The sequence below is a fragment of the Hyperolius riggenbachi genome, chromosome 2, assembly GCF_040937935.1.
Source record: "Hyperolius riggenbachi isolate aHypRig1 chromosome 2, aHypRig1.pri, whole genome shotgun sequence".
Taxonomy (NCBI): Eukaryota; Metazoa; Chordata; class Amphibia; order Anura; family Hyperoliidae; genus Hyperolius; species Hyperolius riggenbachi.
Window position 1 is genome coordinate 193,979,609 of NC_090647.1, and position 23,347 is coordinate 194,002,955.

The following is a 23,347-nucleotide window of genomic DNA, read 5'->3' on the forward strand; positions in this document are numbered from 1 at the left end:
TTTGTTTAAAACGTACTTTTAAAATGGCCCCAGTGTAAATTTTGAAAAAAATTACAGTGTGGGCTAGATTTAAAGTGACCAAGATGAGGCACCGGCAATAAAATAAAAATACTTGGAGCTTCCTCCGGCCTGATCACTCCCAAGCCGTCCTCTTCTGACTCTCCGTTCTTCCAAAATTGGCCCCAGAAAGTCTTCTGTTTCAGGGCCAACTGTTCATGCGCTGCCTGGCCGCACACGCTCTCTTGCTGCATTCACGTAGCCTGGAGAGTTCTGAACGCTCCCTTGTGTGTTGGCTTGTACTGATGACTAGGGATGATCACAGATATGCAAATTCTTCCGAGTTGATGCAAATATATGCAATTTTGTATGCAAATATATGCAGCTTGAAAATGGACCAATCAGTTTGAACCTGGGTTTAAATTGATTGGTCCATTTTCAAACTGCATACATTTGCATCTCATTGATCATCCCTACTGATGACGTGTCAGTACAAGCCATTCACTAGAGAGAGGAGTGTGGAGAAGAAGAGGTCGGCTATCCCCGCAGGCGCTGCTGGAGTAGGTAAAACACAACTGCTGCTACACTACAAAACATATTGTAGTGGGCACACGGGGACAGAAGGCAGGACAACGCAGGGAATCCCTGACGAACGTATCGATGGGCATTCTTAGGTTGGGGATTCCCTTCATCGTATAAGACGTAGGGACTTTTTCTCCCCATTTTTCTGGGGGGAAAAGTGTGTCTTATATGGCGGCAAATACGGTACTTTTGTTTTTTCAATTGCAGAGTGCTGAAAAGTTAATTAAAATATGACTCCCTAGTTGAAAACTTAGGACAAAAAGTAAATTCAATAAGGGCCACATAATCAGAATCATCAAAGCTAGTACAAATCCTCCAAGAACCCAGAGGAACCACCACTTGAAATAGAAAGAGGAAAAAAAATGCACATTTATATCAGTACACAACACATAAGATACTATATTATCTGTGGACATACATAAAACTCCTTTTTCCTAATTAGTCATGCTGAAAGTACAGTTATCCAAATGGCATACCTGGGGTATTATGGACATCTTCTTCCTCAAGTCATGCAAGCCAAGTTCAGATGTTAAAATCTTATCTATCCAAATTTTCCCATCGGGTTCAGCAAGACGGAAAAGAGCTGCAATGAGAGAACTTTTTCCAGCTCCGGTTCTTCCAACTATTCCAACCTATCAAAGACACAGATTAATGTGGCACTCTGGAAGTGACATCTTTACCATCCAGGTAACGGGGATAAAAAAAAGGTATTTCATTCACAACCATGCAAACTTTTAAAATTGTGTTCTTTGTGTAGAATTGGCACACTGCTTGTACGATATAGAAGACAGTAATAATTTATACTTACTAAATCCCATTAGGGCTTACGCGAATTAACCTCCTTGGCGGTCTGATTCTTTCCAGATTTTAGGGTCTAAAAGCGGTGCAATTTTTTAGCATGCTTTTAGACCCTACAGCCTGGAAAAAAAATCACACCACAGAGAGATCTGCAGCAGCCCCAGACTCACTTACCTCCCTGAACAGCGCTGCAGTTCTCCTTCCGTCCTCCAGGTGGCGCTGTAACTCTATAGTGAGATTGCTGGCTGTCGTCATGAAGACAGACGGTGATCTCACCAGGAGGAAACAGAGCCTCGGAGGAGAGGAAGAAGAACGGTGGCTGACGTCAGGATCCCACAGGAGGTGAATAAAAATGCCAGCTGTGCCCATTGCTCTGCATAGACCTCCTGCCGGCTACCACGACTTCAGCTCGGGATAACCGCTGCTAGCTTGTTTTTTCCACCCCGAGCTGGACTTGTGATAACCGCTAAGGAGGTTAAACAACATGATATGTGTGTAACAGGCAATTTGTGTATAGGCCAGTAAACTTAATGTGTGCTGTCTGCAAATGTTTAAGGGTACCAGAGGTCAAACATTTTGGAGAAATGGGGGGAGAAGGCATATACTGTCACCTGTCCTTATGCCCACCATTCCCCCCATTCTCCTCTCTGCCCCTCGTAGCTCAACTAAAATCCCCCTGGGATCCTCTTCCGGCTGGCAGGATCGGGGGGCTTTTAGGTGACCTATAAGGGGCAGAGAGGAAAACAGGGGAACCGCTGGGCATAAGGACAGGTGGTAGTATATGCCTGCTCCCCCCATTTCTCCAAACTTTTTGAGTTCTGGTATCCTTTAAGTTTAACAAAATTTAGGGAATACAGATCAATGACACTTAATTCAGCTTTGTCTGTCAGCACAGGTTACACTGCTAGTCAGACTATACTGAAAATCCCTGAACGTGCTGCAAACTAAATGAAAGGGTGACGAATAGGGAGGCTGACATTTATTTTCCTTTGACAAATGGAAATTGTCTGGTCCTCTGTCTCTAATACTTTTATGTCTATACTTCTGTGATGTATGTCGCCCATTGGGGATTAGGACCCTATCCCCTTGGGCGACATCACTGGGCCGGCCTGTACAGAGGAGTGCCAGCTATGTAGTTGACAATGCATTCTGTTGCTATGCGGGGAGTGTGGGACAACGGAGCGGCGCGTGCGTGATGCCATATGGCGGGCGAGGGAGTGGCGGAATCAAAGAAATCATCCATTGCTCGGGTCAGCTGATCCACTGGGCAGATTGCTTTCAGGTCATCGGTTGGGGCTGCTCTACATACGCCAATAACGAGCGCCTCAGCCAACCTTAGCCGTGTGTTTGAGGCTTTAGCCATAGATCCTGGAACAAGCATTCAGATCAGGTGCTCTGACTACAGTCTGAATAGATTAGCAGCATGCTTGTTTTAGATATGTGATTCAGATAGTAATGCAGCCAAAGAGTTAAGCAGTGCTGCCAGCCAACTTGCATTGTTTAAAAGGAAATAAATATTATGGCAACCTCCACATGCCTGTGACTTCAGGTTCTTTTTAATGAGCTGCCAGGTATTCTATAATGTGTAGGGACCACTAGAAACCAGAGAATGCTGTATGGGGGAGGAGCGCCATTAGACACCAGGGAATGCTAAATGGGGGAATATGGGAGGAGGGGGGATCACCAGAGAAGCAATATGGAGATGGAGAGTTAAAAGTAGCAGCCTGAGTTTCTACCCTAGGTTTACACCCAAGTAAAATACATTTTCTGGTGACTGAACAACAAAATAAGTAACTCTTTTTATACTCTAATTGATTGAGTACAAATGGTACACATAATAAATACTCTCTGTATACCCCTACTGCTTTAGGCTTCCTGCTTGTGTTGCTCAGAAATACCCAATTTTGTACTGTTGCCCATTGGTATCAGGTTGTCTAGCATTGTTGATCTCAACTTTCTTTTGTGATTTTACTTCTCCAACCCTGCCCTGCTTTTCCAACAAAGATGATGCTTTGTTGTACTCAGTACAATTAAAGCAAGAAGTTTTAAATCAGGATGATACCATTTATTGGCTAACTAAAAATGAATAAGAATAAGCAAGCTTTCGGCCTTGCAGCCTTCATCTGCCTTACATCCTGTTAGTTTGCAGGCTGGTGGTACAGACAGCTATATACATGCAACATCAAAAAGGAAAACAGTTTTTTTTCCCAAGCATAAATACATGTCATTAAGATGCCTTAATTGAAATAGAACATTTAAATGGGGTGAGAGGTTGTTAGCTGAGATAAGGATCCTTGTTTACTCCATGCTCACAGAGTTCGACTGACACATTGGTATCGTAAATTCTGAGTTCACAAGTTCAGCTATATAGGCTGAGAAAGAGTTCAAATATCATCAGCCTCAGACCAATATAAAAAGTTTTTGTCCTTATTCAAGCCCTTGTCCACAGCTTTGAACCAATTTATAAATTTTGTTTCTGATTTTAATCGATCATTTGACGTTTTGAAGCCGCCCTTCAGGGCAGTGACACGAAGATCATACATGCTGTTTCAATTAAGGCATCTTAATGACATGTATTTATGCTTGAAAAAAAAACTGTTTTCCTTTTTGATGTTGCATGTATATAGCTGTCTGTACCACCAGCCTGCAAACTAACAGGATGTAAGCCAGACGAAGGCTGCAAGGCCGAAAGCTTGCTTATTCTTATTCATTTTTAGTTAGCCAATAAATGGTGTCATCCTGATTTAAAACTTCTTGCTTTTACTGATGGCTAACACGGTACAATACCCTACTGCTACTTCAGTACAATTAATTCCAGTTTTATTAAGCAAAAAACACATTACACCAATAAACCCTTCACCACAATGGATTTGATTCAAGGCTTTGCATATGAAATGCAACTAAAACTTTTAAATATGATAGGTCCTCCTCTCTGACATAGCCCTACATTTCACATAATACTATATTCCACTAATGCTGTCGTAACAGATGACATCACATACGGCTAATGGGAGCTTGTCAATGCAGAGCCATTTCAAGGCCAGATCATCTGCATATAGGTAAATTTATATAATAGTACAGTGTCCTTGTAAACAGAAATCTATTCATTTTATAGAAAATAGCCATTATGTAAAGATAATGTAACCAAATCTATTCTTAAATTGCAACATTACAATTTAAATTATTTATTTGTTCCAAATAAAGGTATAAGTGTAGTTAATCCATATGCAATGCTTTATGAAATAAAAGCATTAACAAGTGTTACAAATTGAAAAAAGAAAAGAGTTTTCTGTGGCTTACGGTCATTGGCACCCATAAAATGTATCCTATATAATAAAACCCAAGTGTCTCTGCGTCCTCCTGTGTACCTGCTTCCAGACCTGACAGTTTGCTGTCTGTGAACCTCACTGCATTGCCCTCAATTCACTAAGCAGTTTAGACTAGTCTACTGATGGTTTGGTGTAATGTTTTAGACCTGTTTTTAGACCTGGTCTAAAACATTCGGTAATTAGGTCGGTAAAGTAGGGGAAATGATCAAAAGATGCAATGGCTGGGACTAGATAGACGCACGTCTGAGTTGTGTAGATGGGGTTAGAGCCATATGAAGTGTTTGGGTATGACTGAACTGGATTAATTTATAGGCAGAAATGTGTGTGTTTTGTATATATGTGTATCTCTTTAGACATGATGTTACGGCCAGTGGGTCTTGTGTGAGGGCATGGAAGGCCCCCTACCTTCTTTGATCCCCTACTTATCTATACAGGAGGAATATGTCGAATCTAATATAATACTTAATTTGTCCAGTGTGTCCCCTTAGGAGATATACTGCATGAATTTATCTCCCTAGACCCTCTATTAGGAAGACTACGTCTTTCCCCACTATTATGTACACTAGGGTCCCAATCCCCGCCCCACACAGAACCGATTGGCTGATTCTCTATGAGGCCTCTGTATAAAATGAAACCGATCTGTTAAACATACAAGACTTGAAAAAGCGGAGGCTGATCCTCCGTGAAACGCGTTGTCTGTTTTAAATAAAAACTTTTTAGTCCCAATTGCCCTCCGGTGGCGGTTTCCTTGCGTCAGACCACCGCAACTCCCAACCTATAGACGCAGCTCGCAGTAGCACTGTGATGCGAGCGTGCGTCCCCGTATCCATAGCTACCACCAGAAAGTGCGCGGGAGAGTGACGTCATATCCGCCCCATCCGACTAGGAGAGCTTGGTCCCCGGCTCGGCAGAGAGGGACAAACGCTGACCATGGCCTAGTACGCTGTGCTGGCCAAACTGGAATTAGGTGAGACCTGTCCTAGAAGTGTGCTTAACTGTTGTTACTCGAAGGCTTAGAGCGCCCCTCTTTTCTTTCTCTTCATTGTTTAGTGGCAATCGGGAGCAGCCCAAGCCGAGAGTGGGTGGCCTGATCGCACCCAAGGCTATCCACTGCCTCAATTTCTTCTCTGATTCCCAAAGGCAAACAAGCAGTAACCACACCCACTTTTTCTGACAGAGATTAGACCAGCTGATTTCTGTCGGTAAAATAATCCTGTGAGGTATTTTACACATGAGGGTGGAACCTTTTGAATTAATTATGCAGGAGTTTAATTGTATCCAGAGAAGAGATCAGCAGAGGAGAAGGATGTCAGTCATAGCTACTCTTTGTGAATTGCATCTTTGATAATTTCCCCTGCTTTACCAACCTGCTTTAACCTAATATTTTAGACTAGGTCTAAAAACAGGTCTAAAACATTTGGTAATTATTAATGAATTCCCTTTTGGTGTAACTGATTTACACCAAACCATCAGTAGATTAAAAACCATCAGTAGAGTAGTCTAAACTGCTTAGTGAATTGAGGCCATTGTGGGAAATAACAGCATTTTCCGACTGCCAAGCAAGCAACATATCCCTGTGTGCATATACTTCGGGCAACAGTGCGCACGTTGCAGGAGAATAGCGGCCGCGGCTTAGCGCCCATTTTTTAATGTGCGGGCCTTTTTACTAGTAATATATAAAGTATGTATGTTTTGGTATACTGCAAGAATAAAGCTTGTCATAAATAGACTGTTCGTGGTCATTCTTTCAAATAACTGATTATTCCTCAATGGGAAATCAATTGTAGAGGAGCAATCATTTTACTATGTTTACCACTACAAAATCTGATTGATAAACACTTGGTCAGCGTGGAACTGCTTGACGCAGTACAAAGTCATCAGAGTATTGTCAGATTTCATGAAAGTGACTCAGTCTACCATAAAATCAATCAATCACTCCTGTATTTGCTCACTCTAAAGAAACAAAGCTCAATATCTTTTAAAAACATGATAAATCATTTCAGACCTTTGTAAAAAAAAGTAGCACGTACCACCCATCAATATGGTACCTGGAATTACCACATCTGAGAAACTATTTCCAATCTACTTTACAGCTCTCACACACTATTTGAGTTGATTCTACTCTAAATGGATATGACAATGATTTTGCAGCGAAATCTTCAGTATGCTGATAGTTATGCTTTTTGGAGGACACCTAACAGCATAAGAGCATAAAAATTTGTTTTGAAAACTGTCCTACTTATTTGTGAAAATATTATCAATTGTATATGTTCTTTTAATTAAAGTGAAAAAGTTTGAAAACAATAAAACAAAATCAGATTCATAGTAAGTAGATAGATAGATAGAAATACTTTGAAAAAAAAAGAATACAACCTCAAGACAAAGCTACCCCTTTAACAGTAATATAATACCTTTTCCTTTGGTCGGATTAGAGCAGTTAAATGCCTCAGCACTACTGGTCCATCTAAGCTGTAGGCAAAGTTTACATTTTCAAATGCTATCATGCCCTTGTTTGGCCAATCTGAAGGTGGATGTCTTTTAGACTCCCATGCGGCTTCCTTTTCTAGTTGGGTGTACTCCATGACCCGTTCTACTGAGATCATCTGTAAATAATTTATTGATAAATAAATAATGTTATTGAGTACATTACATCAGATTATAGAACACATTTCAAGCACGTAAACAAAGACAGATGCTTGAAGTTTTTCTTTCTTAGACAAAGTCACATACATGATGTGTAAAACTGAACACTGTTTAAAATAATAGTTATATAAAGGACAAACATATTCAAACTAAAATACAGTGCTCCCTTAGGCTGTAAAAGAAGGAAGAAATGACGTTAAAAATAGGGAAATCGAGAAATGATGTGTGGCCAAAATCAGAGTATTCCTAATAATGTCAGAACTTAAATGTAACCTTAAAAAAAAAGTGACATGCTCGAGTCTTCAGTCCATCTTCCACACACTAATGCAGTATAATGTGTCACTAAGAAGCTGAGTATGTTCGTTTCCCCACTAAAACAGAGGTCACACTTGAAAAACTAATTCATTGCTATGTATGTTGTCTGTCACTATTTGTAACCTACTCTCTGTCGTTTATTACTTGTCACTAATTGTCTCCTACTGACGGTCACTTGACATTGATCTATTAACACCTGCCTTCCACTAAAATCTGCCCATCACAACCTTGGGTAAATACCAATAACTATCAACCTTTAAAGGAAACCTGAGGCCTTTTTAAAAGAAAAATGAATCCTCCTCAAGACCAAAGCCACTGCCCAAGAGGCTCTGAAAACTTGCTACAGCACTCCTTATGCACGGGCGTGGCCATACTGAGCTGGCATGAGTACGCTGGGTCTCTGTAGTAGTCACTCATGGATGAGTAGTTTTTTGCTTACTCATCCAGATGCAGTTGCATGGAGCGGGCTATGACATGTCCGACAAGCTCTTGTTGGATACATTCAGAGGGTCCATGTGCAGCAACGATGGGGGTGAGGAGGATGTGGGAATCCTCTGGAATATCCAGAGGATTCCCTCTACCTAGGTAAGTATCTTTATTTTTTTAACAAGTTCATAAATAACTAACACCACGGAATATGTTGGCACTTTATAATCAATAATAGCTAGCATTTAGCTATAAATATCTGCCTGGCTCTGGTATAATCTGTTAATGGTAATAACTGCTCCTCATTGATATTTGCCTTGCAAATCTAGTCTACATCCTGATCTGTGATGCTGTAACATGAGCAGTGATGGTTTTTGTGGTCCAGTAATGTATGAGCAAAGGTACACATTAATACACTAGAGCATGTAACCTAGGTTCACATTTGTTTTTTGTTATGGCTACACTCAAGGCCATTTCTTACAGTGCTTCCCAGTGCAGTGCTTTTCAATGGCTTCTATATACAGCACCTTATACAATCTTCTCCCTTTATTAAATATTCCCACAACACAGTGCCTCCCCTTCCCTCTGCAGAGTCTTGCAAGTGGAGCAGTCTATCTTACTTATCTCCCTCGCTTCTGTGGTCTTGGTCACAGTGCTCTTGAGTCTTCAATGCCATCCTCTTATGTGTCTCTACCAAATCCTGGTCTGATGATCATACAAATTACACCATAAGATCATGACAATAGAACTTGGGAAGAGATAGCAGGAGACTGGCATGCAGAACTTGGGAGCACAGTAGTCAAGACAAAAGAAATGTGATATGTAAATATAATTATTTACTGCATGCTCCCATGTAAGACCCTGGAGGGGGGCGATGGGAGGGAGGGAATAAGTATAACTAGAGAGGGAATCTGGCAATAGGGAAGGCATCCCTGATTATCCCACTTGTGGATCCTGGCGAAAATGAGCATGCATGAAAAGCTACAGAAATATTAATGTCATGGAGCTAATAATGGAGTCTTGCCTGATGTAAATATACTGTAGCATTGGTGTAAGAAACTAACATTAAGAGTCAAATGCCATAAAAATAAATCTTACCAGATTTTCAACTTCTGCGCTTTGCCTTACTCCCCACTGGAAGGATCCCATAATTGTAATGGCATAAGACAATGCCAAACCAACCTGCCCGGCATCAAGAGCTGTTCGAATATAAAAATAACAAATTCTTTACAACATTTGAACTAGGGCAACAGCTGGTCCTTCAAGCTCTTGGTTACAACATTCCATCAAATGCAAATCAAATTTTAATAAAGTAAAAAGATTAGCAATTACAATAAAAAGTCATTCTATGAGAATTCCACTTAAACTAATTAGCCACTGCTTCCACTTTTGCGACGCGATTTCGCCGGCATTCCGACGCTTGTAAAAACGCATGCGGATGCGTTTCCGCATGCGTTTTTACCCGCGATTTCGCATGGCAGGGTGCCATGCGAAATTAACCATGACACTGCCAGGGCAAAATAAAATTGAAAAAGGTGCGAAATCGCACGCGAAATCGCGGGTAAAAACGCATGTAACAAACGCATGCGTTTTTACTATTAAATACATTAGCGGCGATTCGCACGGATTCCCGACGCAGGCGAATTCGGTGGGTCCCGTCGTGCAGATTTGGCCCGCCGCCAAATCGCTCCCGCACGCCGCACATGTGGAAATAGCCCCGGCCACTTCAGTGTAACAAGCGAATCCGCATGTCGTCGCCGCATGCGGATTCGCTATGGTGGAAACGAGCCCTTAACCTGCATTTAAATATACAGTACTGTAACAACAACAACAACAACAACAAATAACATTTGTAAAGCATTTTTCTCCCATAGGACTCAAAGTGCCTGAGCTTGGCTCAGACCAATAATTAGTTGATTGGTAAATCGTGATACAGAGGAAGAATTGTATTAGTCTGGAAATGCCAGGCTAAACAGGTGGCCAGTGTAGTAGCAATAGGGGTTGCAGAGGTAGCGACTGCATCGGGGCCCTTAGGTCAGAAGGGCCCTCTATCAAGCACAATATTAGCTCTCTATTGGCCCTGTGTTGGTAATAATAACTTCTATAAATGCTTTAAATAGTAGTAATCATTAACAAACTGTTCCCCATCCCCATCTTGCACTTCTGACACTGTGGTTGTCCTTCGCAGGTTTTGGTGCACCGTATCAATTGTTATGTATAGAGTGCTTGGGGGGCTCCATGTAAAACTTGCACCAGGGCCCATAGCTCCTTAGCTACACCACTGCAGGTGGCTTTTCAGTCTGGATTTGAATAACTCCAGGGACGGGGCTGTCTTTAATGGGTATGGCAGGGAGTTCCAAAGAGTAGGGGCAGCATGACAGAAAGCTCTGTCTCCAAGCATACATTTGAAATCGGCGCCGGTAGACTTGGGCAAAGGATACAGTCGGTATATGGCTGATCCTGCTTCTGCACATGTCTGGGCTGTGTTAATTACTATTCCCCTTCCAGGCCGCCATGGATAGTGGGGGAATGATATAATTCGGCTTCCAGCGATTGCTGGAGGCCGAAATATTGTGTTTTTTTAAGCAACTATGGCTCCGTCTTCAGACGGCGCCGACGTTACTCACTGGGCGCCGCTGTAGATGTGATTCCCATTATAGTCTATGGTGGCGCCGGCTGCGCCCAAATCTAGCAGCGCTGAAAAGCACTGCTCCGGTCTCCAAAGGTTTTGAGGTGCTCTCTGGGAGTGACCAAGTTTATGGAACCTGCTGATCTGAGGTTATGAGAGGTGTGGTGCAGCTTCAGCAAGTCCTTCATGTATCCAAATCCCAAATTATGCAGTGATTTAAATGTCAGCAGTCCAATCTTGAAGAGTATTCTCCATTCTACTGGTAGCCAGTGCAGTGAGCGAAGGATTGGTGTAATGTGACAGTGGCGAGGCTGGTTTGTTAGCAATCTGGCAGCAGCATTCTGCACTAATTGCAGGTGATGCAGGTCCTTCTTAGGGCATTGCAGTAGTCCAGCCGTGATGTGATGAAGGCGTGAACTAGGGTTGGAAGATCCTCTGGGGATTAGATGTTTAATTTTTGTAACATTCTTCAGATGAAAGTAGGAAGATTTGACTACGGCTGAAATTTGGTTTCTAAAACTCAATTACTGTACTACATCTGACAGCATGCATGAATCAATCTAACTAAATACGGAAAGGTTAACAATAAAGGGTAATTCTCAGTAGTGATTTTCACTAGCATTGTGTGCAGCAAACCAGCATTTTTCACAATTGTACTGACTTCACATCTATACACTACACACTGTTGGCCAACTGTACTTCTAAATCAAAACAATGGATTAGCTGGCAGCTGCAGGATACAAAGTAAAAAAAAAATACATTTGGTCTGGATCCAGCCCTGGAAAAGAAGTGCTTTTAACCCTCTGGGTGATATAATTACATCGCCCAGGAGGGGGCGCAGCACTTTTTTAAAATTTTTTTATTTTTTATATCATGTAGGCTCGCTACATGATAGTCACTGCGCAGCGGCAACCCCCCACCCACTCCGATCGCCTTCGGCGATCAGAGTAAGCAGGAAATCCCGTTCAGAACGGGAATTCCTGCTGGGCTTCCCCGGTCGCCATGGCGACATGACGTCACCGATTTCATGGACGTCGTGACGAGTCCCGATCCACCCCTCAGCGCTGCCTGGCACTGATTGGCCAGGCTGCGCAAGGGGTCGGGGAGGGGGCTACGCGGCACGGCGGGTAGCGGCGGATCGGCGGCGATTGTAAGTTACACGCAGCTAGCAAAGTGCTAGTTGCGTGTAACAAAAAAAAATTACGCAAATCGGCCCACCAGGGCCTGAGAACTCCTCCTGCGCGACATACCCCGAGCTCAGCTCGGGATTATCGCCCAGGAGGTTAATGGTTAAAATGTCAGATCTTCACAGAGTGGCCTACTGTGTTTTACATTCACAGTAACATAGATACAAGTATAAAAATAACCATGTTCTGTAGTCACAGTTAGTACAGAAAATTAACTATAACATGAGTTATAATCCATAGGCAACCTAGTGCGTGTCTCATGACCACAGAGATGCTTCTTCAAAGGCTTTTAATGTGGCAATTCACCTGGAATCATCAGTATACAAGACAGAATAACATGTTCTCCCAGATCAAGAAAAATGGTGGCGAGATCTGTAGAAGTCATCCAATGAAGCTTACAAGTTAGGAGTGAATTAGGCCAGTAAGTGGTACAGGCAAGAGACTGCCAGATATCATATTGCCAATATGACAGCAGCCACGTTAATTAACCAGCTGCTAGCCGATTAACTGGAGCCTGCTGTCTTCAAAAAGAACTGCTGAGGTTTCTCTATTTTTAATATATAAAATAGTACATTAAGAAAAATACATTCTGTACAACAGAGGTCCTCAAACTACGACCAGTTGCATCATTTTTCTAAAGGCCCTCAAAGCTTTCTTTAAAAAAAAAGAAAAAAGTACTGCATGTGGTCATTACTACACGGGCGCATGGAGTTCCACAATTGGTATGGTGTAGCTCAGCGGATTGGTTTATAAGCTCATCACTGTGGTTCCCCTATAGTCTAGGCCAATCATGAGTACCCAGGAGACTCTGAACTGGTACAGCGAATGAGGTGCTGCTATTTTATTTGGAAGCATGCATATTATAGTCGGCAGGGAAGATACTTTGCCTAGTTATTTATTTGGTGGGCACTGTCACTATGTTGGTTAGGGAGGCAATCTTCCCACTTATTATGTATACAGGAGAAAAATCTCTATTATGTTCTTCAAAGTGGTACTCTTTCTAATTATGTTATTTGGGGGACGCTCACTGCCTAATATGTTAATTGGAGGGGGGGGGGGGGGCAAATTCCATCTTATCAAACTGATAAAAAGGCAAGGGACACTGAGAGCCCGATACGTTGCAGTATGTATTGGCAATATAGGTGAGAGTTAAAGGTAAGTATAGTTATACTCACAAACAAGGGTTACCGTTCAGGCAACCACTAAATAGGCAGGTGGGAAGATTAGACCTGTTCCCACTCAGGATTAAGACGTTGCTCTCTGTAGATCGGAAAGAAGAAAAAAAAGGGGTAATACGCCCCTCCACCTTTTATCCTGCAAGTTTATGTGGAGTATTGAAATAAATTATTTTGTTTAACACGTCACCTCGTGTATTTGGTATCCTTGAGACTAGGCAAGTCCACTACTGTCTATCCTAATTTTTAAAAAATGTATGTACCTTTTATCCTGCTGGTGCCTCTGTCCTCCTGCCATCTTATTAAACTGACTGTTATTGGAATTTGCCTGTCATTCAATAACATCTGCCTTGCATGGCTATCTGCCTGTTGGTATTCTGTGTACAAAGTGACTTATATAACTTGCTCCCCAGGCAAAACTAATACAATTTAAAACCCTCAAAGTCCACCAATTATTAGACTGGTCTTACTTCATGCCTTCTAAAAGACATTACATAAAACATTTCCTCTAATCTCTACATAATGGTCCTCGATTGATGTCTATTCAGTCATAATATGTCAAACTATATTTATACTCTGGTCCTGGTTTATATTCTGCTTTTGTGTGCGGGAGTTTTAGCTTTCTCATTGAATTTGAAAACTAATAAAAATATCTTTCAAAAAAATAATACTTTTCTTGTTGTTTAGTAGCTGCACATTTTATATGGCACTTGCTTTATCTTGTGTGGGACATGGTCTTTTTGACTAAATATAATGAATGCAGTATACCTATGTGCAAGCAGCAAAAGTTGTGTTTAATTTCCCTTTTTCATGTATAATACGACCCACCAACCTCTTTGAAGAAAGGTGCACTAGTTGTTTATGTAAAAAGCTTGAGACCTCAAACTTGAGACTTTACTTTAAATTATAAGCTCTTAAACACTACACCGAATGTACTCACTATATATATATATATATATATATATTAAAACTAATGTTAACATCATAATTCTTGCAGCACACAACTTACTTTTTGCAAGTATTAAGGATCCAAATGCAATAGCTATAACAAACAGAGCACATATGGCATCCAGACGTACTGCAAGCCAGCGGGATGTCGTCAGGAATAAAAACCAGGCCTCTAAAAAGAAAGAAATGAGTGTGATATGATGTACAATATAATGTTTAATTACAATCAAAAATATTTTCCATTTCTGTCTTCCTTTTATTGACACCAGTGACAGAAGCCCATTGAATTTTATTAGATGTCATGAATAAAATGTGCAGACAAGGCATTTAAGTGACTCAGGACATCATATCGCAAAACCTACCACATATAAAAAGGACAGTTTGTCATTCAAACAATAGAATAATAAAATGACTATTTGTGTAGGCTTCAGAATGAAGTTTTATTACTAACTAGTGTCAAATTGAACAAAGCTCAATGGGGTGTATGCACTAAATGGCGTTAAACAGCATTAAATGCATAAAGTCTGGTGCACGATGGGTACAGTGTAATGCATAGCATGTAAAGTTTTGTATTCTGCTCTACTTATCATGCGGTAAGAATTTACACACATTATTCTGCTTAAAGGGAACCTGTACTGAGTAAAATTATTTAAAATAAACACATGAGGTAACTTCAAATGAACAATACATAGTTACCTTGCCATCAGTTCCTCTCAGAAGCTCACCATTTTCTTCCGACAATGATCCCTTCCAGTTCTGACAACATTTTGTCAGAACTGAAATATATCAGTTGCTGTCAGTTATATATCAGTTGCTGTCAGTTACGGCTGAGAGGAGAACTGATGTGTCCATGTTTCCCTATGGCTCAAGTGGGCGTTGTTACAGTTTAACTGTGTGCTGACCAGAAAGCTGTTATGGTGTAATGGCCATTTTCAAAATGGAGGACGGAGAATTCCATTGATGTCAGTGGACAAACAGGACGCAGGAGAGGAAAAAGAGATTGAGGAGTAGACTACACGGGAGGTAAGTATGACTTGTGTATGTTTATTTTAACTTTTAAATTTTCAGTTCAGGTTTTCTTTAAAGCAGTTTATTGCATACACCCCAATATATCCTCATCAGTAAATCAGTAGAGCATCGGACAAGATTTACTTTGTTGGTACTTAATTCAGCCAGAGTGCAGTAAACTAGTATGGGTGTCCTACAATCCATAGTCCACACTCTATCAAGTAGAAGTAGTAGTAGTGAGAGCACACTACTTGGTAAGTGCCCTAGGTTAGTATGGGGGCTCAGGTCCTGGTCACTTGAATAACCAAGGCCTGACCAATGCGGTAAGTATGGAGTCAGCACTCCATCTAAATTAAAACAATTTTTATTGCTGCTAAAAATTCATAGTCTAGAGTTTCAAGGCAATGGAGTCTCTTGAAGGAGTATGAAAGCATAACATCTGAAAAAAAAAAACATCACACCAATGAATATATACAGTATATAGTTTCATATATGCATTGGTTTCATCTACGTTATTTCTCAGATGTTCTGCTTTTGTAATCTATGATAAAGAGAAACTCAGTTGCCACAAAACGTTGGATTATGGATTGTTAGCAGCAATAAAGATTGTTTAAATTTAGATGGTCCATACTTGCCTCACACTCTATCCCGAATATTATCCACTCACCCATTGACCTTGAGTCAGTTAGTGAGTGGCATCCAATAAAGAACCCACTTCTAATGAATAGCACAATTAGGATATCCCCAATCCCAAGATTTCTCTGCTCACATAAAGAACTATTAAATTGCCCTATGCTTTTGTCATCTAAGATAAACCATATATATTGTTTACTTATTGACTAACCTGAATGCAGATCTTGCTGTGCATCAAATAAATGTTGAAATCGCTCCTCTGCTTTAAATGCCCTGATGGTCCACAGGCCCTGGAGGGAAGATGATAAGTGGGAGAAGACTGGACTTCGAGCTAAAAGAGATACATAAATTCTGTAAATACTGTAGAGAAAAAGAAACAGCAGTCCTATGAACTACAATGCACATATTATATGAGAAGTATTTTCAAGTAAAGAAATTCTTTATTGTTGCAGGAAGAAATTTCTGCAGTACAGCCACAACAGCTAATGAGAATAGATAGAAGAATAATCAATAGATCATTTTAAGAGTTTAAATATCTCTTTAACCGATACATTAAATGAACTTAAAACTACGGTTATTCTACACAACCTTCATAAATGCACAGTCAGGCTGTAGGTAGGCATATTTGTTCATGGAATGAGAGGTTCTGCATCACAGTAGTGATAATTTTATCTGTGGTAATTACCTTTTTATCTTAAAGTGTACCAGAGACCACAGATACTTACCTTTTATACATACCAGAGGCTTCCTCGAGCCCCATGGACAGATACGTAAACTTCCTCTACCACATGGAGAGATAAATCAAGAGCGCACTTCCTCTTGCGTAGACTGGCCGTGATTGGAGAAAGTTACGGGACCCGGTACCGGAGCTGCAGGCAGCGGAGGACGGCGGCTTGAAAGCGATCCATGCCCATGGAGCTGGAGGAAGCCCCAGGTATGTATAAAAAGGTAACTACCTGTGGTCTCTGGTTTCCTTTTAGACATGTACACCCTTAGTTTGTGATCATTTCGTTCTTGCCCTTAGTGTACAAAAAGACCACATTTATATGTCAAGTATTGTATTGCTTTACAGAGCGGAAAGGGAGAAGGGAGAGTTGAATAAAAATGCTGGTGCCTGACGTGGGTGTCCTGACTGAAAAGCACAGAGCTCCCGTTTAACCTCCCTAGCGGTAACCCCAAGCTGAGCTCAGGGTAAGAAAAAATCGCTAGGAGCGGTTTCCTCGTCCCCTTGTCTCCATAATCCCATCCTTGAAAAATAAGACTTTTGGCTAAAGTCAAATTTTCAGACAGGAAGAAGCAGGCTTACTGTGATGTTCCCTCCCATTTGCTTTTCTTCCCCACCCCATTCACTAACCTTAAGGAGTGCAGAAGAAGAGGGAATGGGTGAGTGATAGGAGGGAACATCGTGACAAGCCTTCCTCTTCCTGTTTGCACTAGTATGTATTTATTTACTGGTATTGCCAAACAAAAGATAGTTTTCTCAGCTCATATATATGGGAATTACTTTTATCGAGATAGTTATTGGTTTTTGGCAAGGCTCATATTTAGTTAATATGACTGACTTTAATTTACTTTATAGTAAGAAATATTATCATCTTTACTGAGCCTGAATCAGTTTTCTGCAGTGTCATATCCTTTAAGAAAAAGTCAATTGTAGAATACATTTTGTGAACTTGGAAAATAGGTTTAATCCGTTTGTATTCCATGGAGACTTCACCATGGGTCAGGTATTGTGGTTGCAACACACCATGGTGTATGGGACAAGCTCACATGTTACACTTGCAGTAAAGGAAGTCTATGTGCTTTACTATAACCAAGCCATCTAATGATGCACCACTTGTATCCTTTGAATAACTGCCTGTGTTGGTTGATGAGCAAGAAAGATGGTCCGCAAAGCACTCAAAATCCTGACGCTTACCTAAACAGCACTTTACAACCTAGCTCCAAGGCTTCTCTTGATCCTCTCCCTTCCTCTGGAACACCCTCCCTCAATACATCTGCCACTTACCCACACTTACTCAACCTGGAAACTCAACTCTTCAGGCAAGCATATTCCCTGGCAACTGACAACCATTTTACCATCTGATACACAGCTTCCCTGCACCTATTGTCCTCTCCCTTAACCCTTTACACTTTAAAGGCCCATACACATGCTAAACCAAAAATCCTGATTGTCATCTGATTTTGGTGTGTTGGACAACAATCAGGTGTGTGTATGTGTGGCAAATGACAAGACAATTGTCTAATAATAGGTGGTTTGCCCGATCCATTCACATGAGTGTTGAGCTGATATTGTGCAGTTGGCCAAATGTGTGCAACATCGTTTGAGTGACGTTGTTGCTTTGAATGTGGCCATTAGGGATGATCGGAACATGAGATTTCCGATATCGCGGTAATTCCGCCTTCCGCTATAATGAAATACCGCTACATTCCGGCGGATTCTCGCGGTATTCCGTGGAATTCCGCATTCCGGCGGAACCATTTCCACAATGTTAAAGGGAACCCAATGGATGTTTCCTTTTAAACAAATACCAGTTCCCTGGCAGTCCTGATGATAACTTTGGCTTTAGTGGTGGCTAAATCACAATCCTGATTACAATTTTTTTGGGAGCAGCAGGAGTTGTTGTAGGCTATGGGACCTAGAGGTGGTTCCACGGCAGTCATTACAATTTTTGTTTGGAGCAGCAGGAGTTGTCGTAGGTCATGGGCCCTAGAGGTGGTGCCACGGCAGTTATCACAATTTTTGTTTTTGTAGCAGCAGGAGTTGTCATAGGCCATGGGACCTAGAGGTGGTTCCATGGCAGTCATTACAATTTTTGTTTGGAGCAGCAGGAGTTGTCGTAGGCCATGGGACCTAGAGGTGGTTCCACGGCAGTCATAACTTTTTTTTGGAGCAGCAGGAGAAGTTGTAGGCCATGGGACCTAGAGGTGGTTTCACAGCAGTCATAACTTTTTTTTGGAGCAGCAGGAGAAGTTGTAGGCCATGGGACCTAGAGGTGGTTTCACAGCAGTCATTATAATTTTTTTGGGGAGCAGGTGGAGTTGTCGTAGGCCATGGGACCTAGAAGTGGTTTCACAGCAGTCATTATAATTTTTTTGGGAGCAGCATGATCTTAAAAAGCAAAAATATGCGATGATAGTGATAGGCAGCAGGGTTTGAGAGGGAGACCATTTGAGGCTTGGAAAACAGCAAAATTTTAATTAAGTCTGTCTAATGTTCATCATGAATCAGTGAGAGGGACCTTGTAATTATCACTGATCCATGACTCGTTCATTTTTATGAACGTTAGTATGTCCACATTGTCTGTGGACAGACAGGTCCGTTGGTCAGTGACCACCCCACCTGCAGCACTAAATACTCGCTCAAGAAGGAGGTTCTTGCATGGCCAGCCGCCAGTGTTCTTTCCGAGCGAGTATTTATGCACTGGAGGAGTGCATACTGAGCGAGTTCAGGCCAGGTATCCAGTTGTTTGTCCAATAGTCCATGGGGTCATCATTACTCTCCATATTGTCTGGAGCACTGGCCGATCGCAAGTAATCATTCACTATATGGGCCAGCCGCTGGCGGTGGTGGTGCTGCTGTTACAAGGAGTATCTGGCATTGGCTGATAAAATTCCTTCAACATACTCAGCAGGTTCACAGATTGGCTAATGGTGCTGCTGCTGGGAGTGGGACCACCAGACCTTTGCTGAGTATAATGAGACTTGGTAGCTTGGGCCCGGGATACAGGTTCAGGAAACGCATCTTCTGCACAACGAAGAAGGGCATCCCGGATGTGGCTCATCCTGGCGTCTGCTTGGGAGGGGAGTATGAACTGCCACATTTTCCTCTTGCACCAGGGATCTAAGATGGTGGCCACCCACATGTCGAGCCTTGATTTTAAAGTTTTAAACCGGGGGTCCTTACGGAGGCACTGGAGCATATGTGCAACCATAGGGAAGAGATGTCTGCCATTGATCACCTCTTCCTGGCTGTCATAACTGTTGTCATGCTCCAGCTCCACATCAGAACCTTCTTCCCACCCCCGGACAATGGGCTCTTCCGCTTCCACAAGCTCTGCCTCCTCATCCACTTGAGCATGCTCACTCACTCCCCCACTTGACTGACCACTGTTCAGTAGGGCTTCCTCCTCCTGTCCGAGCACTTTGTCAAGAGCCTTGTCCAGCATGAAGACAATAGGGAGCACTTCTGATATGCTGCAGTGCTCCTCACTGACCAATTTTGTTGCCTGCTCAAACGGCTCCAAGACTTTGCACACCTGTCCAATCAGCTGCCACTGGTCCCCAGTAATGTAGTCCAGTGGCCCTGTTCTGGAGGAAGATGTCTGAGACAGGTATAGCCTGACCGCCATTCGCTGCTCCCACAACCTCTCCAGCATGTGGAGGGTGGAGTTCCACTGCGTCGGACAATCAGAAATAAGCCTGTGCTGCGGCAGGCTATGGCGGTGCTTCAGCAGTTTCAAGGCCGCGGTGGCGGTTGCGGAGCGACGGATGTGGGCTGACACTTTTCGTGCTGAGGCCACAGCATCCTTCAACCCATCAAAAGTTAGTAAAAATTTCTGGACTACAAGGTTGAAGACGTGGGCCAAGCAAGGTAAGTGAGTGTAGCCACCTTCAGAAATGGCGGTCAGCATGTTGGCACCATTATTAGACACCACTACACCTGTCTCCAGTTTTCGGGGGGACAGCCACTGCCGAATCTGATCCTGTAAGGCTGCAAGGATTACCGATCTGGTTTGCCTGTTCTCGTCCATGGATTCAAGTTTCAGCACTGCTTGTCGTCGATGATGCAGCAGACCAGTGTAGGAGCGGGACCACTTGCTGGGAGGCTCAGCAACGGCGGACCGGCTTTGGACAGAACAGGTAGCAGAGGGAAGTAGAACAGGCCTCGCCTTCAACCCAGGTGGCTTCACCACCAGCTGAGATGCCCCAGATCTTGCACCCTCCTGAGTAACACCATGGAGGGTGACCCAATGTGCGCTAAAAGTTAGATACTCTTCCTGCCCATGCCTGCTGCTTCAGCCATCCATAGTGAAGTGCACCTTGCCAGCGACAGCGTGATCCATAGACCGGCTGATACACTCCACAATGTGCTGGTGAAAGGCAGGGATAGCATTCCTGGCAAAATAATGGCGAATGGGGATCCGCCATTGTGGAGCAACACTGTTCATCAGTCTGCGGAAGGAGGCACAGTCCACAAACTGGTAGGGCAGCAGCTGTTGGCCCAACAGCCTTGCTAGGAGCGCACTATTTTTGACAACAAACGGATCAGTTGCAGGGAGCATCCGCTTCCTCTGCAACATTTCTGGCACAGAGGCCTGACGCTGGAACACTGGTGATTCAGAGGAAACCAACAAGGGTGATGATAAGGTGCTTGCCAAGGTCTGGAGCCCTCTTCCAGCCTGGCATGCAGAGGGATTTGAAGTAGAATGGGACTGAGCAGGTTGGATAGGAACAGGACGACTTGAAAAAGAAGAGGAGGGGCCTGTTGCTGCTGCTTTTCCTCCACCCATCTTATTGTAATTCTTTACATATTCGAACTCCCGTCTGTGGTGGTTGCGCAGATGGCTTATCAGCCCTGAAGTGCCGAACACGCTGCCCGATTTGCCTCTGCTCACCGATTTACGGCACACAGAACAGACTGCCCTGGATTCATCCTCTTCCAGAACAGTAAAATAATTCCATGCAGGGGATTTGCGTGCACGTGGAGCAGGAGGGGAGTATCGACGTGTTCATTTTCTTTTAGGAGTGGCAGGAAATTGCTGCTGCTCTCGCTCCATTGTTTTGGGGCCAAAAACTTTATTGGGGAAGGGGTATGAGCGACAGAACCAAAGTAAAATAAATCCACCTAACTTGAATTAAAAAACAGATAAGAAAATAAGGGGGTGAAATAAAGAAAATAAATCAAACACAAAATAAAGAAAAAAAAGTGAACTTAGGAAAATAATAAAAAAAAAAACTTGCACTACACTCAACTAATCAATCACCTAACTCTCTCACTCTGTCAAACACTAAGCCTGTGGCTCTCTCTAACCCTCTCCACACAGCAACTACTAGTACACTACAATCTATCACTCAAACTAACAATCTACGTTCACTCTCTCACGAACACACCCACTACTACTTATAGCTCACACTCAGTCTAATTCTCTCTCTCTCAGTCTTTAAAAATACTTTTGTTTTATATACAGTCTTTAAAAAGACTATTGTTTTATGTTGAAAAAACTAATATGGGTCTGTCTCTCCTCTCTCTAAAACACCAGACTGAAACCCACAAGCTTTGTGACTGTCACACCTCTCTTATGTACAAAATGTGTGGGATAGCTGATGATAGGTAGCTAGGAGCTGGTTGCTAACTAGGATTTGTTGGTTTTTGTTAAGACTCTAATTGGTGCAGAAATTCAGTTTTTATTGCAGAAATCAGCATGTATTAAGCTTCTGTGATGGGTCTATCCCTTCCGATTGGCTTAAAAATTCTGCCTAAAAATAAATGCAGCTTTTACACGTTTCTGATTAAATTCCGACGGAATTCCACACAGAATTCCATTATTTTCTAATTACCGCTATAGATGTTCCGCTCTGGCTCACTGGAATGGAATTACCAATTTCCGACAGGAATCGCGGAAATCTCCATTCCGCAGAATCCGACGAGCAACCCTAGCGGCCATGTCATGCAGTTTGTTGCTTCGTTTGCAGCACAGTATTTAAATGAGTTGATCATTTAGTTAGTTGGTTAGTGAGCGGAAATACTTGTTATGTCAATGTTTTGTCATGGTGTTGGTCATGTCATGGTGTTGCTCATGCACTTTGTTGGACATGTGTATGAGCCTTTAGGCCAATTGGCCAGTGCTCGCTTTCATTTTTGACTCAATGCTGTGTAATCTGCGTGCATATATTCCACCATTATGTAAAAATCTGTAATTGATTTGTTCACTGCAGAAACTGAATTTTTAACTGTATTGTTTATATTGTATTGGTATAGTCTATATTCTGTTGTACAGTGCCACAAATGATGCTGGCGCTATGTAAATCAATAATAATAATAAAATAATACAACTTGGTGTTGAATTAAAGAGAATCTGTATCAATAAAAAATTCCCCGGGGGGTACTCACCTCGGGAGGGGGAAGCTTCTGGATCCGATTGAGGCTTCACCCGTCCTCCTCCGTCCCATGGTGGTCTTTCTGCAGATCCACGAACAGTGGGCCATGTAAATATTTACCTTCCTGGCTCCAGCACAGGCGCAGTAGCGGCTCTCGACTCCGAAATAGGTGGAAATAGCCAGTCCCAGTCGGGTCCGGTCTATTTCCGCCTATTTCCGGGTTGAGAGCCGCAACAGCGCCCCCGCTGGAGCCAGAAAAGGTAAGTATTGCACAGCTTGACAAATTGTTGGCTTTTCATTCGGAGGGCCAGAGCAAGACCACCGTGGGACATAGGAGGACGGGGAAGCCTCATTAGGATCCAGAGGCTTCCCCCTTCCGAAGGTGAGTACCCCCAGGGGAATTTTTTGTACAGAGTCTCCTTAAAGCCCTCCAAGATGATGGAAAGTTGTACCTTAAGACCCATACCCACTTCCAAATTTTTTCCTGGTGATTTTTCCGACAACTGGAGATTTTCCGAGCAACAAGCAGTCGTTTCAGCAATCTCATGACATAAGTACAAGTGCACGATCACGCGA

The 23,347-nt window shown here is 42.6% G+C and overlaps 1 protein-coding gene across 2 annotated transcripts in view; it reads right to left on the bottom strand.

Annotated features, from left to right (window-relative positions):
• The window catches only part of ABCC4 (ATP binding cassette subfamily C member 4 (PEL blood group)), a 418,547-nt gene that overhangs the window by 72,330 nt on the left and 322,870 nt on the right, over nucleotides 1–23,347 (bottom strand). For both annotated transcript variants that reach the window (XM_068267922.1, XM_068267923.1), the window contains 5 exons: nucleotides 15,882–16,001; nucleotides 14,091–14,201; nucleotides 9,189–9,289; nucleotides 7,118–7,309; nucleotides 1,056–1,211 (listed from right to left, as the gene is read on the bottom strand). In XM_068267922.1, the coding sequence (XP_068124023.1) occupies nucleotides 1,056–1,211; nucleotides 7,118–7,309; nucleotides 9,189–9,289; nucleotides 14,091–14,201; nucleotides 15,882–16,001 (680 nt within the window). The remainder of the gene's footprint in view (nucleotides 1–1,055; nucleotides 1,212–7,117; nucleotides 7,310–9,188; nucleotides 9,290–14,090; nucleotides 14,202–15,881; nucleotides 16,002–23,347) is intronic.